General features: G+C 41.5%; 3 protein-coding genes across 7 annotated transcripts in view; 1 reads left to right on the top strand and 2 right to left on the bottom strand.

Moving 5' to 3' along the window:
- Positions 1-4,213, bottom strand: part of LOC6545824 (capon-like protein) — a 48,675-nt gene extending 44,462 nt beyond the window's left edge. For 2 of the 5 annotated variants that reach the window (XM_015158395.2, XM_015158397.2), the window contains exon 1: positions 3,959-4,213. The gene's annotated coding sequence lies outside the window, so the exon portion shown is untranslated. The other 3 variants (XM_026976879.1, XM_015158396.2, XM_026976880.1) reach the window with 3 other exon arrangements.
- Positions 4,214-6,777: 2,564 nt separating this feature from the next.
- LOC6545823 lies at positions 6,778-9,149 on the top strand. Its single transcript, XM_001972156.3, has 2 exons — positions 6,778-6,811; positions 7,398-9,149. The coding sequence occupies exon 2, from the start codon at positions 7,405-7,407 to the stop codon at positions 9,133-9,135; it is 1,731 nt and encodes a 576-aa protein (XP_001972192.2). The 5' UTR covers positions 6,778-6,811; positions 7,398-7,404; the 3' UTR covers positions 9,136-9,149.
- Positions 9,150-12,533: 3,384 nt separating this feature from the next.
- LOC6545983 (odorant receptor 67a) lies at positions 12,534-14,037 on the bottom strand. The gene is made up of 4 exons (XM_001972155.3): positions 13,179-14,037; positions 12,924-13,125; positions 12,715-12,870; positions 12,534-12,662 (listed from the first exon to the last, which is right to left on the bottom strand). The coding sequence occupies exons 1-4, from the start codon at positions 14,003-14,005 to the stop codon at positions 12,609-12,611; spliced, it is 1,239 nt and encodes a 412-aa protein (XP_001972191.2). The 5' UTR covers positions 14,006-14,037; the 3' UTR covers positions 12,534-12,608.
- Between the last annotated feature and the right edge of the window lie 11,487 nt (positions 14,038-25,524).

The following is a 25,524-nucleotide window of genomic DNA, read 5'->3' as shown; positions in this document are numbered from 1 at the left end:
AGAGCATCGGAAACAACTACAAAAAAATGTTACAACAAAAATGGCAACAAAACAAGGGGCCCAGAGATGACTTTAGTTGTTGCCTCGTTTGTTTATCTGGCTCCTTTTTTTGCAGCCTCGAATTGCTTGGCAATGTCTTCTCTCCAGTGAATAAATATGCTGAGCCAACTTTTTAAAGCCATGCCCCATCTCTTTCACTTTGCACACTGCCTCTTTGTCTCGCATTAAGTTATCAATTTGGGTGTCGATTGAGTTCAAATTGCCAGCAGCTGATACCGCCCCTCCCCCCTCCTACCATTCGGATATCGGATTGGATTCGAATCGAAGCGAATGGAATGGAGGCCATTGGGTTGAGGCTGGCCGCCAGTTGACACTTTTTGGGGAGCGACATAAATCAGCTTTGTTTTGAGGTCAGCCTGCATTCAGGCGGGGATTAGGAAGGTGCAGAACTTGACCCGTGGAGTTTAACCTAATGGGGCTTCTGTTTGGAAATTGTTTGAGCTTGGAGTGCTGTACGTTTGAAAGGTTGATAAATCAGGGAATTTCTTTGTTATTTTCAGCAGTTTTTTCACAAAGTACTTCTACTGATTTGTTATTATAAATTGTTCAAAATATATCTACTAACTTTGTAAACTGTTTAAATGCTTAAAAACACTTATCACAAGTTTATTCAAGTATTTGAACATTTTTCAATTTCCCTTGAAGCTCTTTACCTCCCATTATGTTTCTGCTTTCAAGCCCTTTGCTTGCTCCATATATGTACTTCCTTGCTCTCCGACCAAAGTTCAATGTTCGTTCGCCCACAGGAACACATATCATCGCGTTAGGAGCTAGATATATGTACCTAGCTACCTTAGCTCCTCCGCCATTTTGTGGCCACACACACAGATACACACTCCTACTTATATGGACAATAAGGTTCAAGTACCTCGGAAAAGCGGGCTGCACATGCGTCGTACTAGACAAAAAGCCAGCCAGCGAAATGCAAGAGTCGGCACTCAAGTTGCCCAGCACTTAGCACCCACCTCCACCACTGTCACGCCCCTTCCGCCCCTTCCCACCGGTGGTGCAACCACCAAAGTCGAAGCTCCATGCTACGCACGTCGCTCTTCGGATTCTTCTACCTTCTATCTTCTGGCGAACGAGCAGCTATCGGTTTCGCATTGTTCGGCGACTCGTGCTTCTTTGCACTACACTTAAGAAAACGTTCTTGAAAAAGCTCAGATTAAACTTAATACTGCTCACAAAAGTCATTATTCTTTTCATAAACTTTCATTATTAAAAAATAACCTATTTGTTTATGCTTAAACCAAGATCATTGAAATTTCTCAAACTCTCTCAGCTTTTGTTGCCAAGTGCAGCTTCTGCAGATTCTCCGATTTGTTCTTGCGCCCGCGCAGCCAACAACAAATGCAGCTGCAACACTTACTGCCACTGCAACTGCAACGCGGCTGCGCAGCCAGCTGAAAACAAAACGGAAAAAACTCGAATCGGTTGCAAGTGAATGACTTGGCGAGCCCTGAAAGGCGTGCTTCTTGGAAAAGAAGCAATCGAGACGAGAGCCGAGAACTGAGAACCGGTTTCGAGTGGCAGCCGTATTTCGATTCGGAGTCAAAGTCTTGGTAACTTACACGCTCACTTCCTTTCCGGTTCTTGCAATATACGAGTTATAAATATATATGTACAGATATCTGAGCAGATATTGGCCAAAAGCGAGTGCAAGCGGGATGGCCAGCAAACAAAGCCCAACTGCAGTCAGCTGCAATTTGTGGCCGTTTTTCAAGTTTTGCACTCGAACTTGCAATTACGTAGCAGCGAATGAAGCGAATCGCTTGCCAGCTTTTGTCATGCCCCAAAACGAATCGAAAAACTAAAGGCAAAAGAAAATGAAAAAAGATATTTACTGCGCAGTCGCAGCCTCCGCGGTTGCAGTTGCACTTGCCGCAAGCAGTTGTTGCCGAGCGGATTATGCAAGAAAAAACGAAACTGGTCGCGGACTGATTGGTATTTTGAGTATTTCTTTTCGGGAAAACTTGAAAGAAAAGATTGCCAAGTTCCCGTGCGGGTTGCCTGTTTGTTATTTTCTTTAATAAACAGATGAACAGTGGCAATTAAGCAGATACCGATGGCCAACAAATGCCAGCTGCGTTGTCTCCCATTTGGCCAAGAAAGTCCGGCTGCAAAGGCATCAATCTTGTTTTCGATTTCACAGAAACTAACTGCCTGCCACAGTCGGGAACAAAAAGGCAACTTGCTTCGCCTTAGAAACTCGGGAGATGGCCAGAAGATCCCGATCTGCCGACTGGATTGTGTTCTGTGCGTCTCGCCATTGTCGTTTTGGCCACATACATACATGTGCATATCGTATATTTATGAGGCAGACATCCCAGACATATGGGGAAGAAGCAGAGGAGTCGGCTGGGCGATGCAAAACTTTTTGCCTGTGTATCTATAAGATACATTTTGTTCAAAGAGCGAATGGACGTGTGTGTGTGTGTATGCGTGTGTGTATGTTTGTTGAGCGCCTATAAATAGCAGCAGGCGGCCACTCAGGCAACCCCACCCCCGACCGCAACGCACCTCAACAAAATTTTTTGGTCTAAACCAAAAAAAATTAAAACATAAATTTGTTGGGCAAAACAGCGATTGCCAAATCAACTGGGAATGGCGGGGCTAGAATTGAATTTGTACTTTTTTCGGGAAATTCATTCACTTTGGAAATCATTAGCTAAGCGTTTTAAGCCCCAAGATACACATAAAATATAGCTCTAAAGATTCCGACTAGCCTTGAAACCGAACTTTGCCATAGTAAGTATATCTTAAACTAAAAGATATTAATGATCAAACAAAGAGGGTAGAGTAGAGAATTGAAATGTTGGTGGGTCAGTTATCAGCAATTTTGTCATTGCCCTGAAATTTATCGTTTATTATGCGTCTGCCTCGCCGGTTTCCGTGTCAGTCTGCATTCGTGTGTATCTTTCAGATGCATTTCACCAGAATCAGAATGCTGCGTTGTAAGCGGCAATCAAACAGTTCTCGTACCGAAAAAAAATATATATAATTTATATGCATATGCTGTTATTGTTGGGCAATAAATTATAAAAATAATAAACACGCTGGTGGCCGTATTCCGCGTCTCATTTTGGCACACATTCAACTAATATCTCGCCAGATCTGCACTGCAGCCCAAAATGTATCTAGAACGCAAAGCGTCGCGTAATCAGTTTTTTAGCTGCGATCTGCGAAAAATACTCATCTTCACTAGTTTTTTCACAGTCTAAGCGAAAAACTTTCCATTTCTTTGGCGGCGTGGGTGGTTCGAATAGTTCTCGAATGTCATCGGAAAGTGGGGACTCACCGCTATAACTTTTCTTTCTTGCGCATTTGGGTATATAGTTACACAGTCACCACTCGCACACACAAACACAAACACACAGTGAACACCTACGGGCATTTAACAGGTCTCGGCTCGTCTTCGGTTCTTTTATATTTTTTCTTAATTCCGCTTGCTGGGGAGGTGATTTCGAAAATTAACTGCCAATTCTCGGAAGACGAGGCTTTTCTACCTATCCAAAGCTCTCAGCTGAATGTTAATAAACATAGCGTTGTTTGAGTTTGGTTTTGTCTTTCTACTTTTTTTAGTAAGGGAGTTGGCGCCGACTTGTTGCTATGTTTGTTTGTGGAAGATTTTATTCTACCACGGGTATGAATATTAAATAACTTTTTTGCCAGTCTGCTTTACACTGTTTGTACCTTTTTCTTTTTTTGTGCAAATCACCGTTTATTTGCTTTGCTTACTTTCGAAACGGAAATGGTTAGATTATGATCGGGTAGAACTTCACTTTCGTCACGAACATAAAAAATGCCAGTGCAGAATTGAATTGGGAATGCCGTAAAACCCGTTTTCGAGAATGCAGCGCACAATAAATATGGATATAAGAATACCAATAGCTAGTACCTTATGTATTTTGGATGGCGGTGTGGGCTATGTATGTTGTTGAATTTTAAACATTAACGGAGATTGACTCGAATTACGTGCGTGTGCAACGACGAAACCGATATGCGACCGTTACTTAGATATTTCGAAAATAGAACCGGTAAGCAGAACTTTTCTCGCTTTTCGAAGCGACGTCAGACGAACGATGACGTTGCGTATACGTATACGCTGGTGTCTGGCCACAAAGAACGCCGAACAACAACTGCGGCTGTTCGGCCGCTTCGCTTAGCAGAAAAGCACTCTGCCGCTTACAGGGTGCTTTTCCGGAAAACCAGTTTTCGGCGCGCTCTTAGCCAGCTCTCTTCGTTTCACTGTGGCCGCACTCGGCAACGCTCGCTCTCTGCGGTGACGAAAAGCGAAAGCCGTTGGCCAATCAAATCGACTCAAATACACGTGCTCGCTGAGGATTTTCCATGGAGTGGGCCAAAGGGGAGGGTGGGGTGTGCGGGGGCTTCAGCATGGCCCAGCGTTTTGGCCAAGTTCTCTGTTTTGGTTTTTGTGCGGCCAGAGTCTGTGGCTCTCTTCCAGTCGCCTTCAGATGCGAAGACAGCCACAGGGTAAACATGGTCAAACATTGTCAAACATGGCCCAGCACACAAGGGCTTTTATTGAGGAGTCTGGCTGGGCAAACAATGCAAGGCGATCTAAAACTGAAGCACCGACTTTAAAGAACTTAAATTCTGCTTGTGCTAATTGCATTACTGAAACAAGACATTGAGCAAGGCACTCAGAAATGGTATATCATTTATATTCCTTTTCAAATAAATAGTTTTTTTAAATAATAATTTTAAACAAATATATTACATACAACTTCCTTCCTTCAACGTTAAGTTATTCATACTAAGACTCTTTTTATCGTGCCTTATGCTTTTAAAATATTATTTTTATGGAAACATGAATATTGAAAACTAAAAAAGTCCTACACAAACCCAACGAATTGCCATTCATAGCACAGAAGCTTATCAGCAATGTCCTCTACATTTTCCGGAATCGAGGCTGACAACTAAATTGTGGGCATACCGAAAGTAACCTAATATATCGGTGGTTTTTGGAGACAGCCACAACCTGAGCTTGTTGACAACTCAGTTCGCATATCTGCGAGTATTCACGCATAATTCGCCCTTTTCCAGCGGATCCTGTGCGTGCGGTTGTGTGTGTGGGTGCAGAAATTGTATTCATGGTAAAATATGCAAAAGCATGAAGCCGCAATCATATGGAGGGCCAAAGCTGTGGAGACCGCAAAAAGGATGACAAACAAGCGCAAACTCGAAAAGGATGCGTCCTGGTTGTCAGGCAAACGACACGGAACGCAGACAGATGAAGGAAGGATACGGATGCCAGCAGACTGCTCGCAGTTAGCCGCATTAGATGCCAGGATGTGCCAGGATACGGAATGCGGTCAAGGATTCGAGCGCGACTTGGCCGAGATGCAGCGAGAATGCATTCGAACTGGGCAAATATTTGCAGTATTTTAATTACTTTTTTGTCCAGAGTTCCTGCAACAGCGGCACAGGAATAGAGATTGGAAATTAAAACAGGCAAGGAACAAGTTCAAATGGCTGTCGCCGTATTCAGATTGCACTCCACCTCCCGCACGGCCACTTTTTTAATTAAAAAAGCGCACAACTGAAAATGGCGCCCGCAAAACGGCGAACAATTTCACACAGCTTAGCGTGGCCAACTTTTGCGGGCTGGCAAAAAAACTTTAAAATGCTACCGCATCACAGATCCTTTAAAGCCATTTCCCAAAAGCCGTTCAATCATGGCAAGTTTTCCCCTTGGCCTGTGTCAATTTTCACTTAACACATTGTCGAAATATCTTAAGCAACCCTACTTAGGCAATCCCATCAACAAGGATACGGCTTCGGGTTTCAAGTGGTTAGGAATACAAAAAATAAAAAACAGCTTTTTCAATTTCCCGCCCACCTTGGTTCAACTTTTTAGGGATGAGCCCTTGAGTGAGCTGGTTTAAAGCCAAATCAATTAATAACTTTTGCCAACACACATCCACACGCATCTTTTCCCATTCGAGCAGCGCCTAAAAGCACGCTCATTATTTTCTGCATAAATTATATTACGATATGGAGGCGAAACCCATTTGACATAAAAATTTACTGCACATGTTGTGCGATGAACAAGATGAGCAGACGAGGCGAACTTGATAAGCTTCAGGAAGAAACCAATAAATTTATTGTCGCACGGAGTCTGAGTTTGGCAGCTGTTTTTTTTTGGGGGGCTCTCGTCCTTGTCCTTTGTGTTAACGCTTCGTTAAGTCTGCGTTAATTTATGTGGGCGTGGCTGCCTGTAGGCCAGAAGCCAAATGACTTTGATAAACCAAATTGTCTAGCGCTATCCTGGCTAGAAGTTGTTGGCCGTAAAATCCATCTTAGCTGGGCAAATCAATCAGCAGGGCAAATAAATACAATTAATGTTACATTACGCATACGCCGTGTTGCACGGCTAGAGAGAAAAGCTGGCGTCCTTTGGAAAGGAGGACGTATGACAAAATTTATGCCAAGCAACAATTCATCGCAATTTTATGCATGTCAACGACGACTACTTTGAGGAGCAGGAAATGAAAAGCCCGTCTCGACTTTATGCAAAAGCACGAAATAAGAGCAGACGACTGAAATATGAATAAAAAAGGAAAATCAAATATGCACTCGCGTGAAAATTAATGCGACACGCTCCTCAAGCAGCTCGCACTTGACTCATTCAGCGTTTTTCCCACTCCACACTGGCATTTTCCCACATTTAACTTGCTTAATTGAAGGAAAAGTGTAAGTAGAATGAAGCAGCCAGGAAGCGGAAGTGGTAAGAACTTGTTGAAAACTTAATGAGCAGTTTGAAGTTATGGCTTGTGGCTGGGCTAAAGTTAAAACAATACATAATTCAAGCAAAGCAATTAGTTTGCCTTACAAGTCCCAAGAGGTATCAATCTACAGAATGCAATAAATATTGTTTGCAAACCGCAACCGGCTTGTATCAAATATCAAAATCAATTGCAAGCAAGCTTAATGGAGTCAAAAGGATGAAGGACTAAGGATGATACACACATAAATGCCAATTTTCCCAAAAAACAGGGAAAACAATTTGCCGAGGCAATTAGAAGTGTTCAAATATCCCAGTCAAGACACAAATCATTGTGAAATATTCAACCGGAGATGGAAATAACTGACGCCCACTCACCCAAATTTCCACTACCCCGATTTTCCTTAACTTATAATTGAGCCCGTAAGCAGGCGCATTCAAGCCGTAAAACTTAATGCTAATGACGCCCATTTTTCAATGCCCTACAATCCGTAGTCCATTAGCGAGCCCCCAAATCATTTGTAACCTCCGCTAATTAGCGTTTATTTGAGAGATAATGTCCGACCTGCCCGACTTTCCAACCATTCAGCCAGGATATGTGGCCGATACTGGTACCAGTTTTGCTGCTCTTCAACGAGACCAGCTGGCTGAACCCAATCCTGTCCAGCATCTACCAGGACAGGCACCACGAGTCGGTTCTTCTGCTGCAACATAGCCAGCATGGCAATGCGTCTGACGTGGACAGATTTCCCTGGCCGGTTTTCAGTTTCAACGAACAGATGGACTTCTATGTGAGGGGCAGCTACAACAGCGAAATGCTCGTCCTTATCTGGCAAACCGGAAATTCGGACTGGGACTTGGATTTGTGGCAGGCTCTCGACCGGAGTCTCCTAAATATGAGAAGAGTGCGGGTGTTGCTACTGAGGAAATGGGAGAAAGTCCCAACGGCTGACGTTGCCAAAGACGCTCAGCACCTGCGTTTCCTCCACGTCGCCGTAATTGGACAGGGAAATAGGATATATCGACTCCAGCCCTACGCTCCGCAACAGTGGCTGGAAGTAAACCCCACCGAATCACCCATCTTTATCAAGGTTCGAAACTATTTCGGCATTAATATAGTGACTCTGCCGGATCAGTTTCCACCCCGTTCGATTGTATTTCGCAATGCGAAAACAGGCGAACTGCAAATGACGGGCTACGTGTATAAATTTTTACTGGAATTCATCCGTAGGTACAACTTTACTTTTCGCTGGCAAAGACCCATTATTCCAGGTGAGCGAATGAATCTGATTCTACTGCGGAATATGACCCTCAACGGCACCATTAACATGGCTATCAGCCTCTGTGGCTTTGAGACTCCCAGTGAGTTGGGTGTTTTCTCGCATATATACGACATGGAAAATTGGTACATAATGGTTCCACGGGCACAGGAAATTTCCACCGCCGATGTGTATGTGGTAATGGTTCGCGGAAATTTCCTAATCGTTCTGATTATCTTCTACAGCATTTTCACCATTTTGGATACTTGTTTTGGTCCTCTGCTGCTCAAGGAGCGCGTTGATTGGTCGAATCTGATGCTAAATGAACGTATGATATCGGGAATTATGGGACAGTCGTTCAATATGAGGGCGAGGAATACCATCAGCTCGAAGATCACCAATGCCACTCTGTTTCTACTTGGATTGGTTCTAAGTACCCTCTACGCTGCCCATCTGAAAACGCTACTCACCAAGCGACCTACATCGCAACAGATCTCCAACTTTAGGCAGCTCCGGGATTCCCCGGTGACTGTATTTTTTGAAGAAGCCGAACGATTTTACCTAAATAATGTGTTCGACCGACCCATTCACTACATCAAGGATCAGTTGCATTTCAGGGAAACCGTCGAATATAATGCACTAAGGAACGGTTTGAACAGGTCGAATGCTTTCTCCACTTTGTCATCCGAGTGGATGATAATGGCCAAGAGACAGGAGCTCTTCAAGCAACCGCTTTTCACGGTTCAGCCGGGCTTGCGGATCATCGAGACCAGTGTCCTTCTATCACTGGTCATGCAGTCCAACTCCATATATGAAGATCATATCAACGATCTGATCCATCGCGTTCAGAGTGCCGGAATCGTGGAATATTGGAAGCAGCAAACCCTGCGCGAGATGATCACCATTGGCATGATCTCCCAAAAGGATCCACTTCCATATGTCGCTTTCCGGGAATTCAAAGTTGGAGATCTGCTTTGGATTTGGATCTTGTGGGCCAGCTTTTTGCTCCTCTCCTTCGTCATATTCCTGTGTGAACTGTTGGCTAATTGCTTGATTAGCAACCCGTAATTAGGAACAAAACACCCCACCGCACTGAATCCCTCATTAAAGATTACAATTTACGGTATCCAAGCGTTTGATTAATTATTGGTATCTGACCTGAAATTAGCCACCTGGTTGAACTTTCATTTGTGGAACTAATTGCTTCATTATTCGATTTATGCGTTTATGAATAATCATTTATGTTTATTTTATATATAATGTAAAAATTGTATTGCGAAAATAATAAAATCCTTCTTGAATTACTCATGATAACTTGCAGATACTTTTATTTGTTTTGCAGATATTGTGACTAGATTTCTGAAGCATGTTTAAGCATTGGTTGGGGATGGGAACAAAAAGGAACTACAACGTTTTGTGATAGTTAAACACCCCCCTTTGAGCCACAGAAACCCTACACCCATGGCCCGCATACTTCCCGACTAACTAATGGTCTGCAGCACTTTCGCCACGTTGACATAAATCAAACATTTCGTCGGGATTACTTTCAAAAAATGTCACTCCCATGGCTGCCGTTGTCGTTGACGAGATTTAAGCGATGGCTTGGTCTTTGTTTTCGACGTCGGGCCTCCGTCATTCAATCATCCGGGCTTGGGTTACGGGAAGTACGCCCCCATAATTGACGTTTACGCCGGGCTTATCTTTAAGGGAATACAAACCCGGCCAAACGGGGCAGAGAAGCTGGATTTCAGTTTATTGGCGGAGAAACGGCCGCATTACGGCTGCCAACATGCTGTTTATGGTAAAATCAATAGTGCAAGGCTTCAAGCCTTCGCCATCGTTGGGGAAATTTACAAAATAATGTTACCACTTTCAAACAGGCGGACAATCGAATTACTGATGCACTATAAGCGGCGTACAATTTTTAATCAAGCCGGACAAGTTTGGAAATTTTCGTGTAATGCAATATGCAAATTAGCGGCTAGCGGGCTTCGGACCACGCCCACAGCCCTCGGGGGCGGTCACTACCCTAATTGAACCGCATTGCGAGGCTAATTGCAACAACGTCAACAGCGACAACAGTCGAATTTCGAAACACACGGATTTTGTTGCCCCTCACAACGCAACTCGCTTCCTTTGATTTTCGGTGAAAATCGCGGGACACCAGCATTTTGAACATTGCATTTCAAAGTGCGCACTGTCGAAAATCTGAAAAATGGAAAATACAATTCAGACAGCGGTATACAGACTCATTTGTGGGGCTTAAATGTGAATTTTTAAAGGCTTTTTGAACTTATTTGGTTTGACAAAGGCAGTACGGTGGTAATTGGCTTAAAAGTACTTTTATTTACTTACTTTTGAGCTAAAACATGTCATTCAATTCAATCAACTTACTATACAAAAGCAGAATGAAAATCCAAAAATCAAATTAAAACTTTAATTTAACGAAATTGTTTCGTTATCCCACTATAATAGCAGTGGGTTACCCTTCAGTCCACTTAACCAAAACATTACATTTCAATTAATTATGTACGGCGGAAAAAACAATTGTTAATTGTAATTACTTAAGCCACAAAGTGGCCCAAGCGTTAAATTCAAACTGTTTTTGTCCGGAAACGTCCAGTGCAACGCATTAATGTGTTGACCAAATCGATGTGGAACAGACCACATGCCGCATTAATTGAATCCACCCGGGAAATATTTCAAATAATTTAAATGGCTTCATTTAAGTGAAATGCAAGTGTTTATCACGAGCAATTTAATGTTGTGTAAAAAACTGTACCGAAATATTCCAACATTTTTTAGTTCGTTTCTAAAGTTTCCTTTTGCATTCTGTATCGCACTCAACATTTTTGCTTTTCGCATGCGAAATGTTGTCCTAAAGTTTTCCTACATTGTTGCATTCAAGAGCAACATCTGAATAAATGTTGAATGCCTTCTGCATGGCCAAAGTTGAATGGCTAAACTTTTCCTGAACAGCAGGTGGGCGTGGCAGTCGCCCGCCTTTGGTGGCCGTTGATTTGGCATTCGTTTGCATTTGTTTATGCAAATCGTGTCAGCATCAAAAGGAAAAACTGTCAGGCGTCACAAAAATTTGAATTCCAAACATAAATTAATGCCGAATACTTTGTGTTTCCATTTAACTTTCGAGGGCTAATTAGTCGTGAATTCTAACGCACACTGTCATTTGCATAAATTTACAAAATATTTTGGAGGCCCGGAGGTCCTGCGGTCAGTGGGGAAAATTTGCGCATTACTCATTTGCATTTGTTCTAATTATGAGCCGAAGCAATTAGCAGCTAAAAACTTTTCCGAGGCAGCTGAGCAAAAACAATAAACTGAAAATCAAAACAAGCTTAGTGCCAACACCTTGTTTTTGGGAAGGCGTGGCGTGGATTTGCTCCCAGAAAGTGTCAAAAACTCAATCACAAAACTTTCATCTAAGCCGGTTGGAAAAGTTGTTGCTTTTAGTGGGTGGTTCCGGTGGGGTATTTTCCCATTATCCATCCCACCTGGGCTGGCATTATTAACAAGTTTTCTATATGCAAATCAGCTACAGCACAACTTTCTATGAAAGCAAAACAAAGCAAAGGAGTAGACAATGTTTATCCACCCAAGGCCATTGAGTTTTTCCCACCCGCCCAAAGTTCACTTTCCACTGGTTGCCAGTTTTCCATCAAAATGCGAAACTAAGTGAAATTGATGAATGCTCTCTGGTGACAATGGAGTGGCTCAGTTGTCAGTCGGTCTAATAAATGGCATTGCCAGAACTGAGTTGAAGACATTCATCTAGCAAGTTCAATAAATTTAAAGCCGTAAAGAAGATATATATTTCTTCATAAGTTCCTGCTACTGTAATCCCCGAGCCGAGCTCATCTTTGTGACCTCTAAAGCTGCCCATTGATTTGTCAATGCCTGGTCTTAAGTCCTGTTCCTGGTTCATCCTCCTTGTCCATAAATCAATCCATGGAGAATTTTGAAAGCATTAAAGGAATTACAAAGAACGCCATTTCGTGGTTGTTGTATTTCTAGCGTGCCGCTGCCGCTGTCGCTGTCATGTCTTTGTCATGTTGAACAAAAGCCGCCATGGCGGCAGCATTACGTATACGCCCTGTGGCCAAAAGCGAAGTGGAGATATAGGGACTCACACATGCAAAGCGACATTTCCAGGCAACCGAATGAATGCGAGAATGAATGACTGAACGAGTGAATGGTGGGAAGGGGAAGGGGGAAGGGCGAAGGGCAAAGTATGTGGGAAACCTTGGGCCATCTTTTGTCTGCCCACTTTTCCGCTTTTCCTCAGGCGGCTGTGCTCTTTTCGCCAGGCACTTGATTGTTTTCCATGTATCTCCTTGCTGCCAGCCATGTACACTGAGAAGAGTATCTAGCAACAAGCTGGAAAAATTCATATAACCAATTTAGTTTTTTTTTTCAAAAACAAAAACATTGGTTCTACTTGACTATGCATTTATTTATGCATTCTACATTTGAGTAATATGTGCTGGCATAATTAATTTATACTTAGTAATACATATCAGCATTTATTGATACATAGTTCTTATAGCACAAAAGAACTTATACGTCATGCCAAGAAACTGAAATGCGTCAGAAATATATTAGATACTCTCTATAATCTGGTGTACTTACAATGGTCACAGTCGACATGGACAAATCCAAGACAATTGTGGCTTTTAGGCAAACTGGCTTCTGGGCTCGCATGGATATGTAGATTAACATTTTCTTGAATCGTTTGTCGGCACCTTGCCAGTCCATATCGTAGGCCGCAATGCCCACGTTTTCGCTCTACAAAATTATGGGTTAGTATTATAGAATAGATGGAATAGATCGCAACAAACAGCATCCATTAGCTTCTGGCTGAAGGAGCAGAGGAGATAGACCTCGAACAAAACGGAAACCAGTAGTAGCACCTGCTTGCCAAAATACTGCAGACTGAATTTGATGGTTAATTGAAATCCCACCAGGCAGACGAGCAGCGAAGAGGCAACAAAGTTGAGCAGCAAGGAAACTCCAAACACGTCGTTCGTAAAGTCGGTGAGTCTGAAAGTTGAATACATTATTTATGGATTAAGCCAGTATTTCTATGAAGCAACCGAAGTATATCAATGTGATTGGCGATTAGGGACTGCAACTTCTTGAGATCCTCATCAACTGCATTGGGATTGTTAAGAGCTTGAATCTTTAACTCCCTAAGCACCTTGGCCAGTCTATCGTAGTGCATGATGACCTGCAGGACCACAGCGAAGATCATGAGGTCACCGGCGATGGATCCACATGTAGCCGTATATCCGGCGTGCGACTGGTGGAAGTAGGTTGGATAAAACCACCAATTGTCACGCCATTCCCAAGGTTCCCATTGGTAAAATGGCATATTCTGCTTGGCATCCGGATACTTAAGCAGCAGTTTTTCACTGAAGTATACGAATATTGGTATTAGGGTGTGGGCGAAATACATGACCGTGTAGAGGACACCAAACCCCTTGGTGTACATATGGGTGCGTTTCAGACAGGACTTCACATCATATTCCTCCTGATCCATTGCACTTGACGGAAAGCAGGACTTCAATTGCTTAACCAAACTGGTCAGCTTTGGCTTTCGATACATTACAGCACATATCTTTGAAAGACCAATGATCACAAAGGTCCAGTAGCTCAATACCATGCAGCTCTCCAGCAAATTTTCACTATCGCGTAACGTGTTCGCCAGGTACGCTGCCTCAGCAAAAAAACTGTAGACCATGTTAATTAGGTTCGCCGCAAAATATAGTTGAAACCAAATACTCCATTTTCTGCCAGTTTCATAGGGATCAATGCCCATAGTATTGTAGAAATTCACGGCTAGCTTCAAAAAATCATCGACATCGTAGATCTTTTCTTTAGGCTCTTCAGCGACGTTAGCTTTTTTTTTGAATAGAATCATGTTTTAGAAACTTGCACTTATTTTCAATTCGGCTCGACTACACACTGATGGCCATGGCGAAAAATTTTGGATTTTTATAGCCCCATTGCAATGCCGAAACCGCAAGATTTTCTTGACCTTTAATGGTTTACACCGAACCAAATCAATTTGGAAATGAAATGCATGTTCGGTATACATCCTTTTTTTTATTTAAAGTTAATGAATAATATCAGACAGTTCAAAAATTATTCATTACAAATATTAATTGTATGTTAATAAAAATAATCAATATTTTGTAAGTATTTCCCTTTAATATTAAAGGCCTTTACACGTGCCTACTTTTGTGGCAAAACAAAGGCAGCAGTTGTTGGTAGCCCAAATACATCAATTACCTCAATTGCTGGGTATTTTCTTTTCCCACAACTTAAATATACCTGCCAACCGTATATTGCTATATTAAAAATTAAATGGGCTATACAAATGGCAACGTCAAAAGCGGTTTCAGGGCTACTCACAATCGAAGAAGCGCAATAATTAATCCTCTTATAGAGATTTATTGATATTTGGCAACGGAAAGGAGCTCGTGTGCGACATCCTTTGCCCATTTATATGCATTCGGTAGATTTTTGCTTAAGAGCGTAACATTGTCGTTTGAATGGAGCATCCGTAAGGTCAGAAAATGTCGTTGGCTAAGATTGGATTGCACGCATGTGGCACACAACATGTACCACAGGAGGCATCAAGAACGAAATCGAATCCGAAGCTGAATCCAAACCGAAACAAGCTTCATTTCGGTTTCATTGGCGGGCAAAACAAGTTTGACAGCTCTAAGGCAACTGGGCAACTGATAGATACAGATGAAGTAAGTTGGGGTTCTTGACTCTGCATACCGCAGAAGTTCATTGCCATCATCCTATAAAGAAAAGAGGAGGGAAACCCGATATAAATGGATGTATATAAATGGAAGATGTGAGATTGTGCAGCGTTGAAAGTGAAGACGCAAATTGCTATCGCTATCAGCGGTCTTGAACTTGCGGAACAAGTTTCGCTTCTATTCACTCGGATAAAAGTAAAACCTAAAGATACAACTACATAGATGCTGTCGCCATGCCGCAGAACTTTTCACATGCATAAATCGTATGCAGTCGTGCGAATTAAATAAAATGCCAGCTGCCATTATCCCCATATCGAACCCACATAAATTGATGGTTGCCGCTGCTGCATCGTCGCAAATAAAACATTCATTGGATTGACATTTTAAAATGCTTTCCATGCACACGGGCTGCCATAGAAACGCAGTGCTTGGGAAATGAAAATGGTACTGAAAATGGAAATGGAAAATGATCGAAAATATGACAATGGAAAATGTATCTTTGCCATTTCAAATGGCATTTGGTGACCGCTACCGCGTCCGAATGGCTAGAATAAAATTTATTTAAAACCTTTGTTATACGTTTCCTGGGATTATCAAATGTTAATTAGCCAAATGATGATTTCAATTCATTCGCGGAAGTGGCGAGCGATGCTGAATTTCATGTGGATTAATGGCATTTATATATGTTTTTCAGTGTCCAGGAAATTACAATTATTAAATCCCTTTTTCTCCCTTATGGATTTATGATGTATTATGTTGAGAAATTCAAAAAAATGTCCCCATGCTGAAGCTCAAAACTCCATAACTCAACGTATCTTAATCGGATTTTGAAGTATAATATCTCTAAATATTTCTGGCGCAATTTACTAAAGATCTGCATTCAAATTTAGAAATATATTTTTTTTGTAATTTTGTTGTCATTTTTTGATGTTATGATGTTGTAGAAATTCAAAAACATTAAAAAATGGACCAAATCTGAAACTCTAAACTCCATAACCCAACGTATGTATGTTTCGTCAATTTATTTAATTAGTTGTTATAAGCAAATTGAATATTTTTTTTGTTTTCATTTCAATACTAACATATTTAGTAATATGACTGAATCACTTGTTTTTTATTTCAATGGTGTTGACTATACTTTAGTATTTAGATATTAAAAGACAATAATTGTAATACACTTTTCTCATTGGTAGGAATTGAAAATGGTAATAAGAAAGGTCGCAAACAAAATTATGGAAAAATTTGTTGTTCCCTTTTGAAAAAAATTTGTTACACTTTAAGAATAGAATCAGGATGCTACTTTTGATTAGATGGGCACCCCTTTCCCAATTTCGCACCACATTAAGCGCTTCATTACGCTCACATTCATCGTCCGACGTGACATTTCAATTGGCCCCAGTTGGGGGCGAAAAGGTGTCTATAAATCCCCAGTGCTTAGACCCAGTCAGATATCGCAGCATCCGCACCTTAAACGGTTAACTCCCCGAAACTACAATGCGCATTCATATGCGCACTCACATTCGCACTCACATTCGCACTCACATTCGCACTCACATTCGCATTCACATTCAGTGGAAAAGTCGTAATGCATTGCACGTACGGAAACCTCGCCGTAAAATGACGGCGAACTAGCAGCGCTAAAAAGTGTAAGAAAATCAAGCAGCCAACTGGCGGGAAATTCGGTGGCACGATGGCGGGCAGGGGATCCGGCATCTGGGATCCCGTTTCCCTTCCCATCCTGGGTGACCTGGCACATTTTGCTACTTAAAGCCACAAAAGCCACACGCACACACTGCGAAGATGAGGCGACGTCTTTAGCACCGCCATTGTTGTTAATTTTGCAGGGCTGCCAGGCAACGCTGCGCCGGAAACGGAAACTAGAAGCACTTGCCTCGTCCTAGCTAATGTATCCGTGTGTGGGAGCTTGTGTGTGTGTGTGTGGGAGAGTGTGTGCGCGGATGTGGACACGTTGGTGTGTGAGCATTTACAGTTGAGTTATGGGCGCACATAAATAAAATGTCAGCGACAAAATGGCTGCCAAAGTTTTCTGCGGAAATTACCTGAACTACGTCGTTGACACAAAATTGAGCCAGCAGCACTTTGACATTTTGTTTGACTTTTTGTCCTGCGTATCTGCGTATCACGTAATTTCGCGCACTTTCAATTGAATTAAATGCGGCCTGAGCCACGGAGCACTGGGTTTTAAGTTTGATGAACCGCTAAGCCCCCTGGAATTTTACAATACCCATTTTATCCGACAATGAGCAGACAACAACATGGTGTAAGTCCATTAGCCCTGTCAAAATCAGGTTAAAAAAGGCTCAAACAAAGGTCGCAACCGCAGGCAAAAGGAAAAAAAGGGTTCACTCTCATTCGGAACTTATCTATAAAATATTTACATTTTATTGCCAGTTTTTGAGTGTCTCTCTGGCTATATTTAAATTTTACATTAATCCCTTACTGGGGGGCGGAATATTTAACCTACCCCAATTTGTATCACTTTCAGACCCTTTTTTTCATGAAGATGTAAATTGATTTTTGGCTTTTGTGTGTGGTAAATTTGCTTTTGATTTGAATGAAAATGCAAATGTCTAGACAAAGTCGCTGGTCTTGAACAAACATTTGTACTAAAAGGGTATTTTAAAGCAGCTTTGGGCACTCAACCGAAATGCTAGCCTTCTGGAAAAATGTAATGCAATTGTATGGCCATTGTTTCACGCTGCACTGACCAGGCCAACGAAGAAAAAAAGGCAAGAGGTATGAGTAAACCGTGCAACATTCTTTGATACTTATTTGCTTTCTTTTTGCCCGCTTTGACATTTTCAATTTACGTTTACAATAATTCAGCAAAACGTTCAAATGGCGTGCAATAAATTCGCAACATCACGAAATGCGGAGGGAATTGCAAGAAGGATTTCCACCCCCACATACAATATTTATACATAAAATGTAAACTTTTGCAGTTTTACTTTGTTTTATTTGCACTTTATTGCACACAATGGCAATTTATGTTGCGCCATTCTCAGCTGGGGCGTATAAAGTGTATATAAAATGTGGGTTGGCAACTTCGGGGGTCATATGCTGGTCAGTGTAAAACAAATGCTGACAAGTGCAATTATCCCGGTCGGAGCTCGGTGTTCCGGACAAGTTCTGCCCTCATAATGAATGTAATGCCAGCAAATGGCTGTGTAAGTGCGGTATTTTCCACTCCGGGATCGCAGTGTTTCAGCTTGCCAACTGGTCGGTGGTTTTCGGTGGGATTACTCGTAGGTGGTAAGGGTTTTCGATTCCAGTTAAGAGCAGTGTCGAAAACTGGTTGAAAATGTATGCCATATAACAAGGAAAACATCCTCTGTAAAGATATATTTTGCATATATGCTGGAGTAATATTTGCCCTATAATATGTTCATAGTTTTCTTTCAAAACTGAATTATTTTACGAATACTGAAAGCATGCTTTAGTGCCATTATGCTACCTCGCCACCTGTCACTCGGGTGCACCTAGTCCTAGCAACAGCCACTAGTTGACAGGCAATACTTAGATGCTAGCATCCATAAAAGTTGGCTTCCGTTTTAACGCCTGTCCTAAATGAATTTATGTCACCGGCACTTCATTTAAATGGCCAAACAAAAAGAAAACATGGCAAAAGTAGAATAAACCCCAGTCCAATATTCCGAGCGTTGCAAGCCGCAGCCCGGCAAGTTTGCGTCTTGTGTCTGACATTAAATTAATTTGTTGCCTACAACTTTGCCAGCAGCAAATAGTGCCCATGGGTGGTGGCCTTGCTCCATCTCGGCGGAGCCATAGCTATATGGCTCCGGATCGGACTTCAGTTTCCGTGGCTCCCGGAAAACTTGTTAAAGGCGAAAGTAACAAGAAAAGTTTTAAATCATTCGCCAGTGCAAATGTCGCAAAAGTTCGGCCCGAAAAGAGAGCAGTCGCAAGAACAAAAACCAAAATAAAAATGGGGAATGGGGAATGGGGTACGGGGAATGGTGAATGGGTTTATGGGTTAGTCTGGGGCGTGTGTGTTATGGGTGTTGTAACTGCTAGCCTAGGCATTACCCATTACATTCTGGAAGGCGTGTCAAGGTTGTGTGGGCTCTTATACATCCATATATACTCGTAAATATATGTATACGAATGTATTTTTGTATATTGTACCAGGGCAGCTGGCAGAATTATGGCGGAAATACAAGCAGCATACAAAAAAGCAGTAGAATCATTCAAGTACTAAATCTTTGCCGTAATAGTCAACGCTTGGGGAAATGTTTATTGCTGTTTGTACTTAGCCAGTAACCCAAATTGATAACAAAAGTAAACTCTGCCATCTGTTCTTGGGCAGTGTTGCATCCTTAGTGAATTGTATTTGCCTGTGGTCACATGGTAAGCCACTGGATTAGAAAAGTTTCGAGTGATTATCTCAATTTGGCTTATAAGTCTCTGATTGTTTTGGTAACTATGTGTACGCAACTCTTTGCGTATCTAGTTTTGGTTTGGCTTGGATTTTGTTAAAGTTTTGCTGTTTAATACATGGAAATCATAAATTAGAAGGGCTTAAAAATCACATTTTTGTGGCTTTCCTAAGCTGCGTTACGCATCATTGACAAACTTGACCCAAAATAGGAACACTTTATATGTCATTGCCACTACCTCGAATTCTTGCTCTATTTCGCCCTGTGCTGCCACACATTTCTCAGGCATTAGCTGCAACTCGACCAATTTGCTGATCGCTTTCCGTGCCCTGTTCAATGTTTTCTTTTTTGTTTTTCTTCAGCTTTGTACCCACACACTCGGCTGCCCACACGCTTTTCGCTCCACTTTTCCGCCTTCCAGCTTTTCCTCTCCGGGGGCAACTTCATTAAAAGCTCGACACTGTAGCGGAGTAAACCAATTACAAGTTGGAAGGGAGAAGAGTACAAAATGTGATTAGAGTGCAATGCCGGTGCGGAAACAGCAGCTGCTCCTCCTGCGGAAGAGCACAAACAGGACCAACGAGCAGGATGCAGTGGCTCCACTCATTGCAGACGCATAAACAATTTTACGAGCAACATTTTATAAGCAACAAACGAGAATGGTGGCTTGTTAAATGATTTAGGGCCAGTCCAAAGGGTCCACAGTGTAAAAGTTTAGCGCAAAGCAGCTGCAATATGCTGCGACATGCACTTAAATCAATTTACTTCTGCCATTTGGTCGGAAGGAATCTCTCTTTTTCAACTGCACAACGGAAAGTTGGCCAAGGAAACTATTAAATCGTGCGCATCGACATCAGCATGTCCTTGTGCTTGGTTGGGTAGTAAATTAAATTTTGCCCATAATAGAGTACTAACATCACTGGTCTGGTACAAGTGGCAGGAACTGGTAAAAGTTGCGCATATTTTTAGAGACATTCATCGCAACACTTTCCCTTCTCTTGCCACACATCCTTTCAGTTTCTTCGCCGAACGGAAACATTGCTTTCTTTCGCACGCGCATATATACACATGTATATAGTGAGATTTTATAGTATCTCCTCTGGGCTCTGGGCTTTTGTACTGCTTGCCGGGTCATCGTGCAACTTCAGAAATTACCCAGCTTTCAGTGGCCTTCTGCATACCCCTTTGTTTCGAATCCGCCCTGCTTCCTCTGTCATGTGTTTTTCCATTATCCACTGCAACACTTCCTGCGCCATTGTGAGATGACTTTTGTATGGCCCACATGACGACGCCTGTTTTCCGGCTCCTTGTTCCGCCCACATTGTTGCCTCATCATCGTCCCTACGCGTAACCGCATTTTCCTGCACATTTTACACATTTTCCCATGCACATTTAATTATGAACGCAATTTTCATTTGCATGTTGGTCCAGATGCAGATTTTTGTCTTCCACAGGAGGAAAATTGTAGCTTGAATGTGATTTGTGTTTCGCGAAGATAAAAAAATAAATAATTATAATTTTACTAAAACCGATTATTAGTTAATCTCTAATATTACGGTCTGTACCATCTTAATAATCGAAAATCTTAGCTAAACTATAATAAATATTTTCCCAAATGTTGTTCAGTGTACAAAACTGGGTCTTGTAGCGTTAATTTCCATAGAAAGCGCAGATAAATCGGTTGTTAATTTAATCAGCCGAGTGCGTTCAATCATTTAAGGACGATTAGTGTCATTGAACCTGTGCGAAAAGGAAGTGAAGCGTAAGGTGCAGAGCGGGTGGAACTTTCGCACATCTGATTAATTACCGCCACCGCGCATCTCATTGGACGCACATTACGCATACGCACAGTTGGCTGCAAGATTGATGACATAGTGCCATCCGGCCCCGCCTCCATTTTTGATTGATTGTGTACCCGCAGCAGTTTGTCCTGTGCAGCAGTATCCACCCATCAACAGCCATGCAAGTCGCACATCCTTCAGCTATTCATCAACAGCTGCCCCTCTCTAATCATGGCCAGAATGTTTTCATTCTCTCTCTGGGGACTTTCATTTTTTCCTTTATTTCCTTTATTTCCCTTTTTTAATTTGCCATTTTCCGCTGCTTGTCGGGCACATCACATCGCATATGCTTGGCTCGATTTTCCCTCTCTGCCGCGCCCTTTGCAACCCACTTGATTTTCCGAGCACGTCGCTCTAAACAATTGCGCTGCCTCGAAACATTTTTGGCATTCGCCACAACTATTTGTGACAGCCTGACGCCTGCGGCTGATTTCGCAAGTTAATGCACTTAAATCTGGCGAATTTCACGCCTAAAATGAGCCGCTTCTCCGATTCTTTGAACATCCGACTCCTAATTAGCATGCAAACTTCAGCTAAAACTTGAAACGACAGCGAAATTAATGTAATATGCTTGGTCTTCGAGTCGCGTTGGTCGTGTGTATGCCTGGCACGCGACGCCTTTCAAAGTTGGCATTAAATTTCAAATTAAATTGCTGCCTGCAATGCGATACACGAAGGACACGACGGACAAGGACTGCCACAAGGATGCTGGCAGGACATGTGTTAAAAATCAGCGTCGGCAGCATTTGTCCCCATCACGTATACGTCACGTAGGCAACAGCAGCAACGAGAACTACACGCCAACTTGCCGATTGGATTTCAGCTTAAAGCTTATACTTAAAGCCTAACGCAACGTGAAATTACGCATACGCCACGTGCAGCACATGTTGCGTTATAAAAATAAACTTCAAACATTCGTTTGTGCACTTGGAGAAGAGACTTGACTTGAATAAAAAACTAGCAAATAATTATTATAATACGTTTTAATAGGTAATTAGGTCTGTAATTCTTTTAGTCGTGGGACCATTTTTGACCAAGTTATGCAGAAAAGACGCATCGTAAATATTGAGTTTTTGAATAAATTGGATTCTATGATTTTTTGAATAAATAAATTCAGTTTTTTTATCACAACATTCGAAATAATTGTTTAAATATGGAATGTCATACATCGTTGAGCTTGTTATTTAAATTCCAATCGATCTGAATTCAAAGTTTGGAAATTTAATTTTTTGCCATTTTTTGCAAATTTTGATGATGTTACCCCTTACAAAAAAGACGAAAATTCGGCCAAAAATAAATTTTTCAAAGTCCGTCAAAAAGTGATAGCGATGGTTAGTATAGGTAATTAGGAGTAAAAAACTGTAATTATTTTAGTCGTGGGACCATTTTTGACCAAGTTATGCAGAAAAGACGCATCGTAAATATTGAGTTTTTGAATAAATTGGATTCTATGATTTTTTGAATAAATAAATTCCGTTTTTTTATCACAACATTCGAAATAATTGTCCAAATATGGAATGTCATACATCGTTGAGCTTGTTATTTAAATTCCAATCGATGTGAATTCAAAGTTTGGAAATTTAATTTTTTGCCATTTTTTGCAAATTTTGATGATGTTACCCCTTACAAAAAAGACGAAAATTCGGCCAAAAATAAATTTTTCAAAGTCCGTCAAAAATTGATAGCGATGGTTAGTATAGGTAATTAGGAGTAAAAAACTGTAATTATTTTAGTCGTGGGACTATTTTTGACCAAGTTATGCAGAAAAGACCCATCGTAAATATTGAGTTTTTGAAAAAATAGGATTCTATGATTTTTTGAATAAATAAATTCAGTTTTTTTATCACAACATTCGAAATATATGTCCAAATATGGAATGCCATACATCGTTGAGCTTGTTATTAAAATTCCAATCGATCTGAATTCAAAGTTTGGAAATTTAATTTTTTGCCATTTTTTGCAAATTTTGATGATGTTACCCCTTACAAAAAAGACGAAAATTCGGCCAAAAATTAATTTTTCAAAGACCGTCAAAAAGTGATAGCGATGGTTAGTATAGGTGATTAGGAGTAAAAAACTGTAATTATAACTGTAATAAAGAATACATTTACGGATTCGACTCTTTAAACCTTTCATTCAGCAATCTTGATAATACTTAGCAGGATTTCTTATCAGTGCGTGCATGTGCAAATATGGCGGCAGGATGCTCATGCATAAATCTCTTTTAACTAATCAGCAGCCTTCTGGGGTTAGCCAAAAGCAACTGCCATAAAGTGAAAAGTTTAAACAGCACTCGAACTTCATGAAGTGCACACAAAAAGTCGACGGCATTCGCCGAGGATAACGGCCCTATACGGTGGCTGTCAAAATAAATATAATAAAGCGGGAAAACGTTGTCAGCATTTTGAGGGGTAAACTTGGTCGGCATGGGCACCAGCAAAAAAAAAAAAACAAAAAAAACAGGCAAGGAAAGGAAAACAGGAAGAGGGAAATGTCAAAATATTTAACAACAAGCCCATCATCATCATCATCAGCATTGAAATGCCTGCCAAGGTGCAAATTCAATAAAGATAAAAAGTTTGTGGGCCAAAGTCTTTTCGGGCTGGATAACCTTATCGAGTCCTTGTCACGCCCGTCATTTCCTTCCGTCCTTCAAACATTTGCGTACGATGGGAATTATTAAAAATTTGGCCTTTGTGGCGCATAAAATTCTGAAATTGTTGCCGCACAGCCAAATGAAACGAAACGAGACGAGACGTAGATGCTTTTCCAGTTCAGTGACAGCTTTTCATTTGTTTTCTTACCGGACCAAAAACGTTATGACAATCGTACACACACCCACGCATAGCGAAAACAAATGGGATCCGGGTCAAATGTGGAGGGTTCAGAGAATAAGTCGACACAAGTTTTATCTTTACGCTTGCCTGCGTTTTTGCGGTGCGTCGCTCCAAGTCGGAAACAAAGGGCCACACAAAGTAAATGCCACGGCAATGAAGTGTAAAAATAACAAAAGCTGCTTTCTGCCGGCCCCCTTTTCGCTCCCTTTCCACCTCCCAAAAAATACCATTCCACCTGGTCTGTCGTCGTCCTGCAGGATCTCCCCCGCATAGTTGGAATTTAATTTCACAACAATAGCTTTTAAGCCCCCGCCCCTCCTGACAAAGTTGACCAAACCAAAAGTTTTGGTTTTAGCATTTCCTTTAAAGTCAGTCCGCTCTAGAGTCTCTGCTTTTTTTGAACGCCCATTAAGCCGGGAATGTATACTCTGTTTCTTGGCATTTCCCATCGAGTCGAGTTCCTTTGCCGGCCATTTCTTATGGCCATTTGGCTTTTTATTGACTCACAGCGCGACTCCTTTTGGGGGACCTTTTCTTTTTTTGCTGTGCTGGTACTTGGGATTTGTGCTGCTTGTCACGTGGCCAGATGTTGAACTTAAACGGTGCAGAACTCTTATTTTTTATTATTCTAGTTCACTAATTGGAGGCAACGCTGTACGTGTGCTTGAGGCAATTAAAATTGCTCACATCCGCACGTTCGTCCTCAAAGGCAATTAAACTGTTTTAATTAGTTTTAACGACAAGTATTTTGCACTCTCATTTGTCACCGGCCACTGGCCAAATTAGTGGAGTGCGAGGTGCTTGGGATGGAGATAAGTAAATTGTGGCAAGGGCTGTGGTCAAACTAATTGGAGCCTTGAATGCTTGGGTAGGCAAAGAAAAACACTTAATTAGTGTGGCATCCTAATGTAAACCTTAGAAGCGATTTCATTTCATATCATTTTCTCAGCTAAAACAACTTGATTGCTTGTATATACGTTTCAAATCTGTTTCCTTTACTTATGACATTTCAAGTTGAGATGCAATACTATTTTATAAGCTCATAGGAGTAACACAATTCATACAATTTTGGACTTCAGTTCTAGCTGTTTTAATGAGATTAAGCCCAGCAGAGCTCTACATAAGCTGTTACCCCGGCATTTAATATGAACTTAGTGCATCAAGAGTCTGACAAGCATAGGGATCCAATTGTTTAGCCTGAGTAAGCCAATTTCTCAGCCACATACGCTAAGAAATGAGGAACAATCGAGTTCAATATATTGAGAGTCAATTTCTAATGCTGCCATGTTCGTTCCTCACGGCCACCAGCCATGTATGTCATATCCTTATATATTATGGCTCCTTTCCACTTCCACACAGACTGTCTGTCATGTTTGTTTGCCCGTTGTCAAGTGTTTCTTATGCCGGTTGATATATATATTTATATATATAAATGTATATCGGCAACACAGGTCTCAGCTGCGTCTCAAACTTTCTCCTTCTTCGCCTGGATGTATGGGCCCTTCAGAAAAACATGTCAAGACACTTGTTGTCAATGAAAGATGTTCGAGTACCGATTTCATATTTTCCATTG

This window comes from Drosophila erecta, unplaced genomic scaffold (assembly GCF_003286155.1).
Source record: "Drosophila erecta strain 14021-0224.00,06,07 unplaced genomic scaffold, DereRS2 tig00000021-arrow-pilon, whole genome shotgun sequence".
NCBI classification, from domain to species: domain Eukaryota; kingdom Metazoa; phylum Arthropoda; class Insecta; order Diptera; family Drosophilidae; genus Drosophila; species Drosophila erecta.
The sequence above is the reverse complement of the archived record's forward strand: the minus strand, read 5'-3'. Positions and strand labels throughout refer to the sequence as shown.

Bases quoted from the DNA above. Each gene is read 5' to 3' on its own strand.
- LOC6545823 (XM_001972156.3), top strand. From the start codon at position 7,405: ATGTGGCCGATACTGGTACCAGTTTTGCTGCTCTTCAACGAGACCAGC.
- LOC6545983 (XM_001972155.3), bottom strand. From the start codon at position 14,005: ATGATTCTATTCAAAAAAAAAGCTAACGTCGCTGAAGAGCCTAAAGAA. The intron at 12,871-12,923 runs GTTTGTTGCGAT...ATAATTTTGTAG, and splicing joins GCCAGAAGCTAATGGATGCT to AGCGAAAACGTGGGCATTGC. The intron at 12,663-12,714 runs GTAAGTACACCA...GACGCATTTCAG, and splicing joins CCATGTCGACTGTGACCATT to TTTCTTGGCATGACGTATAA.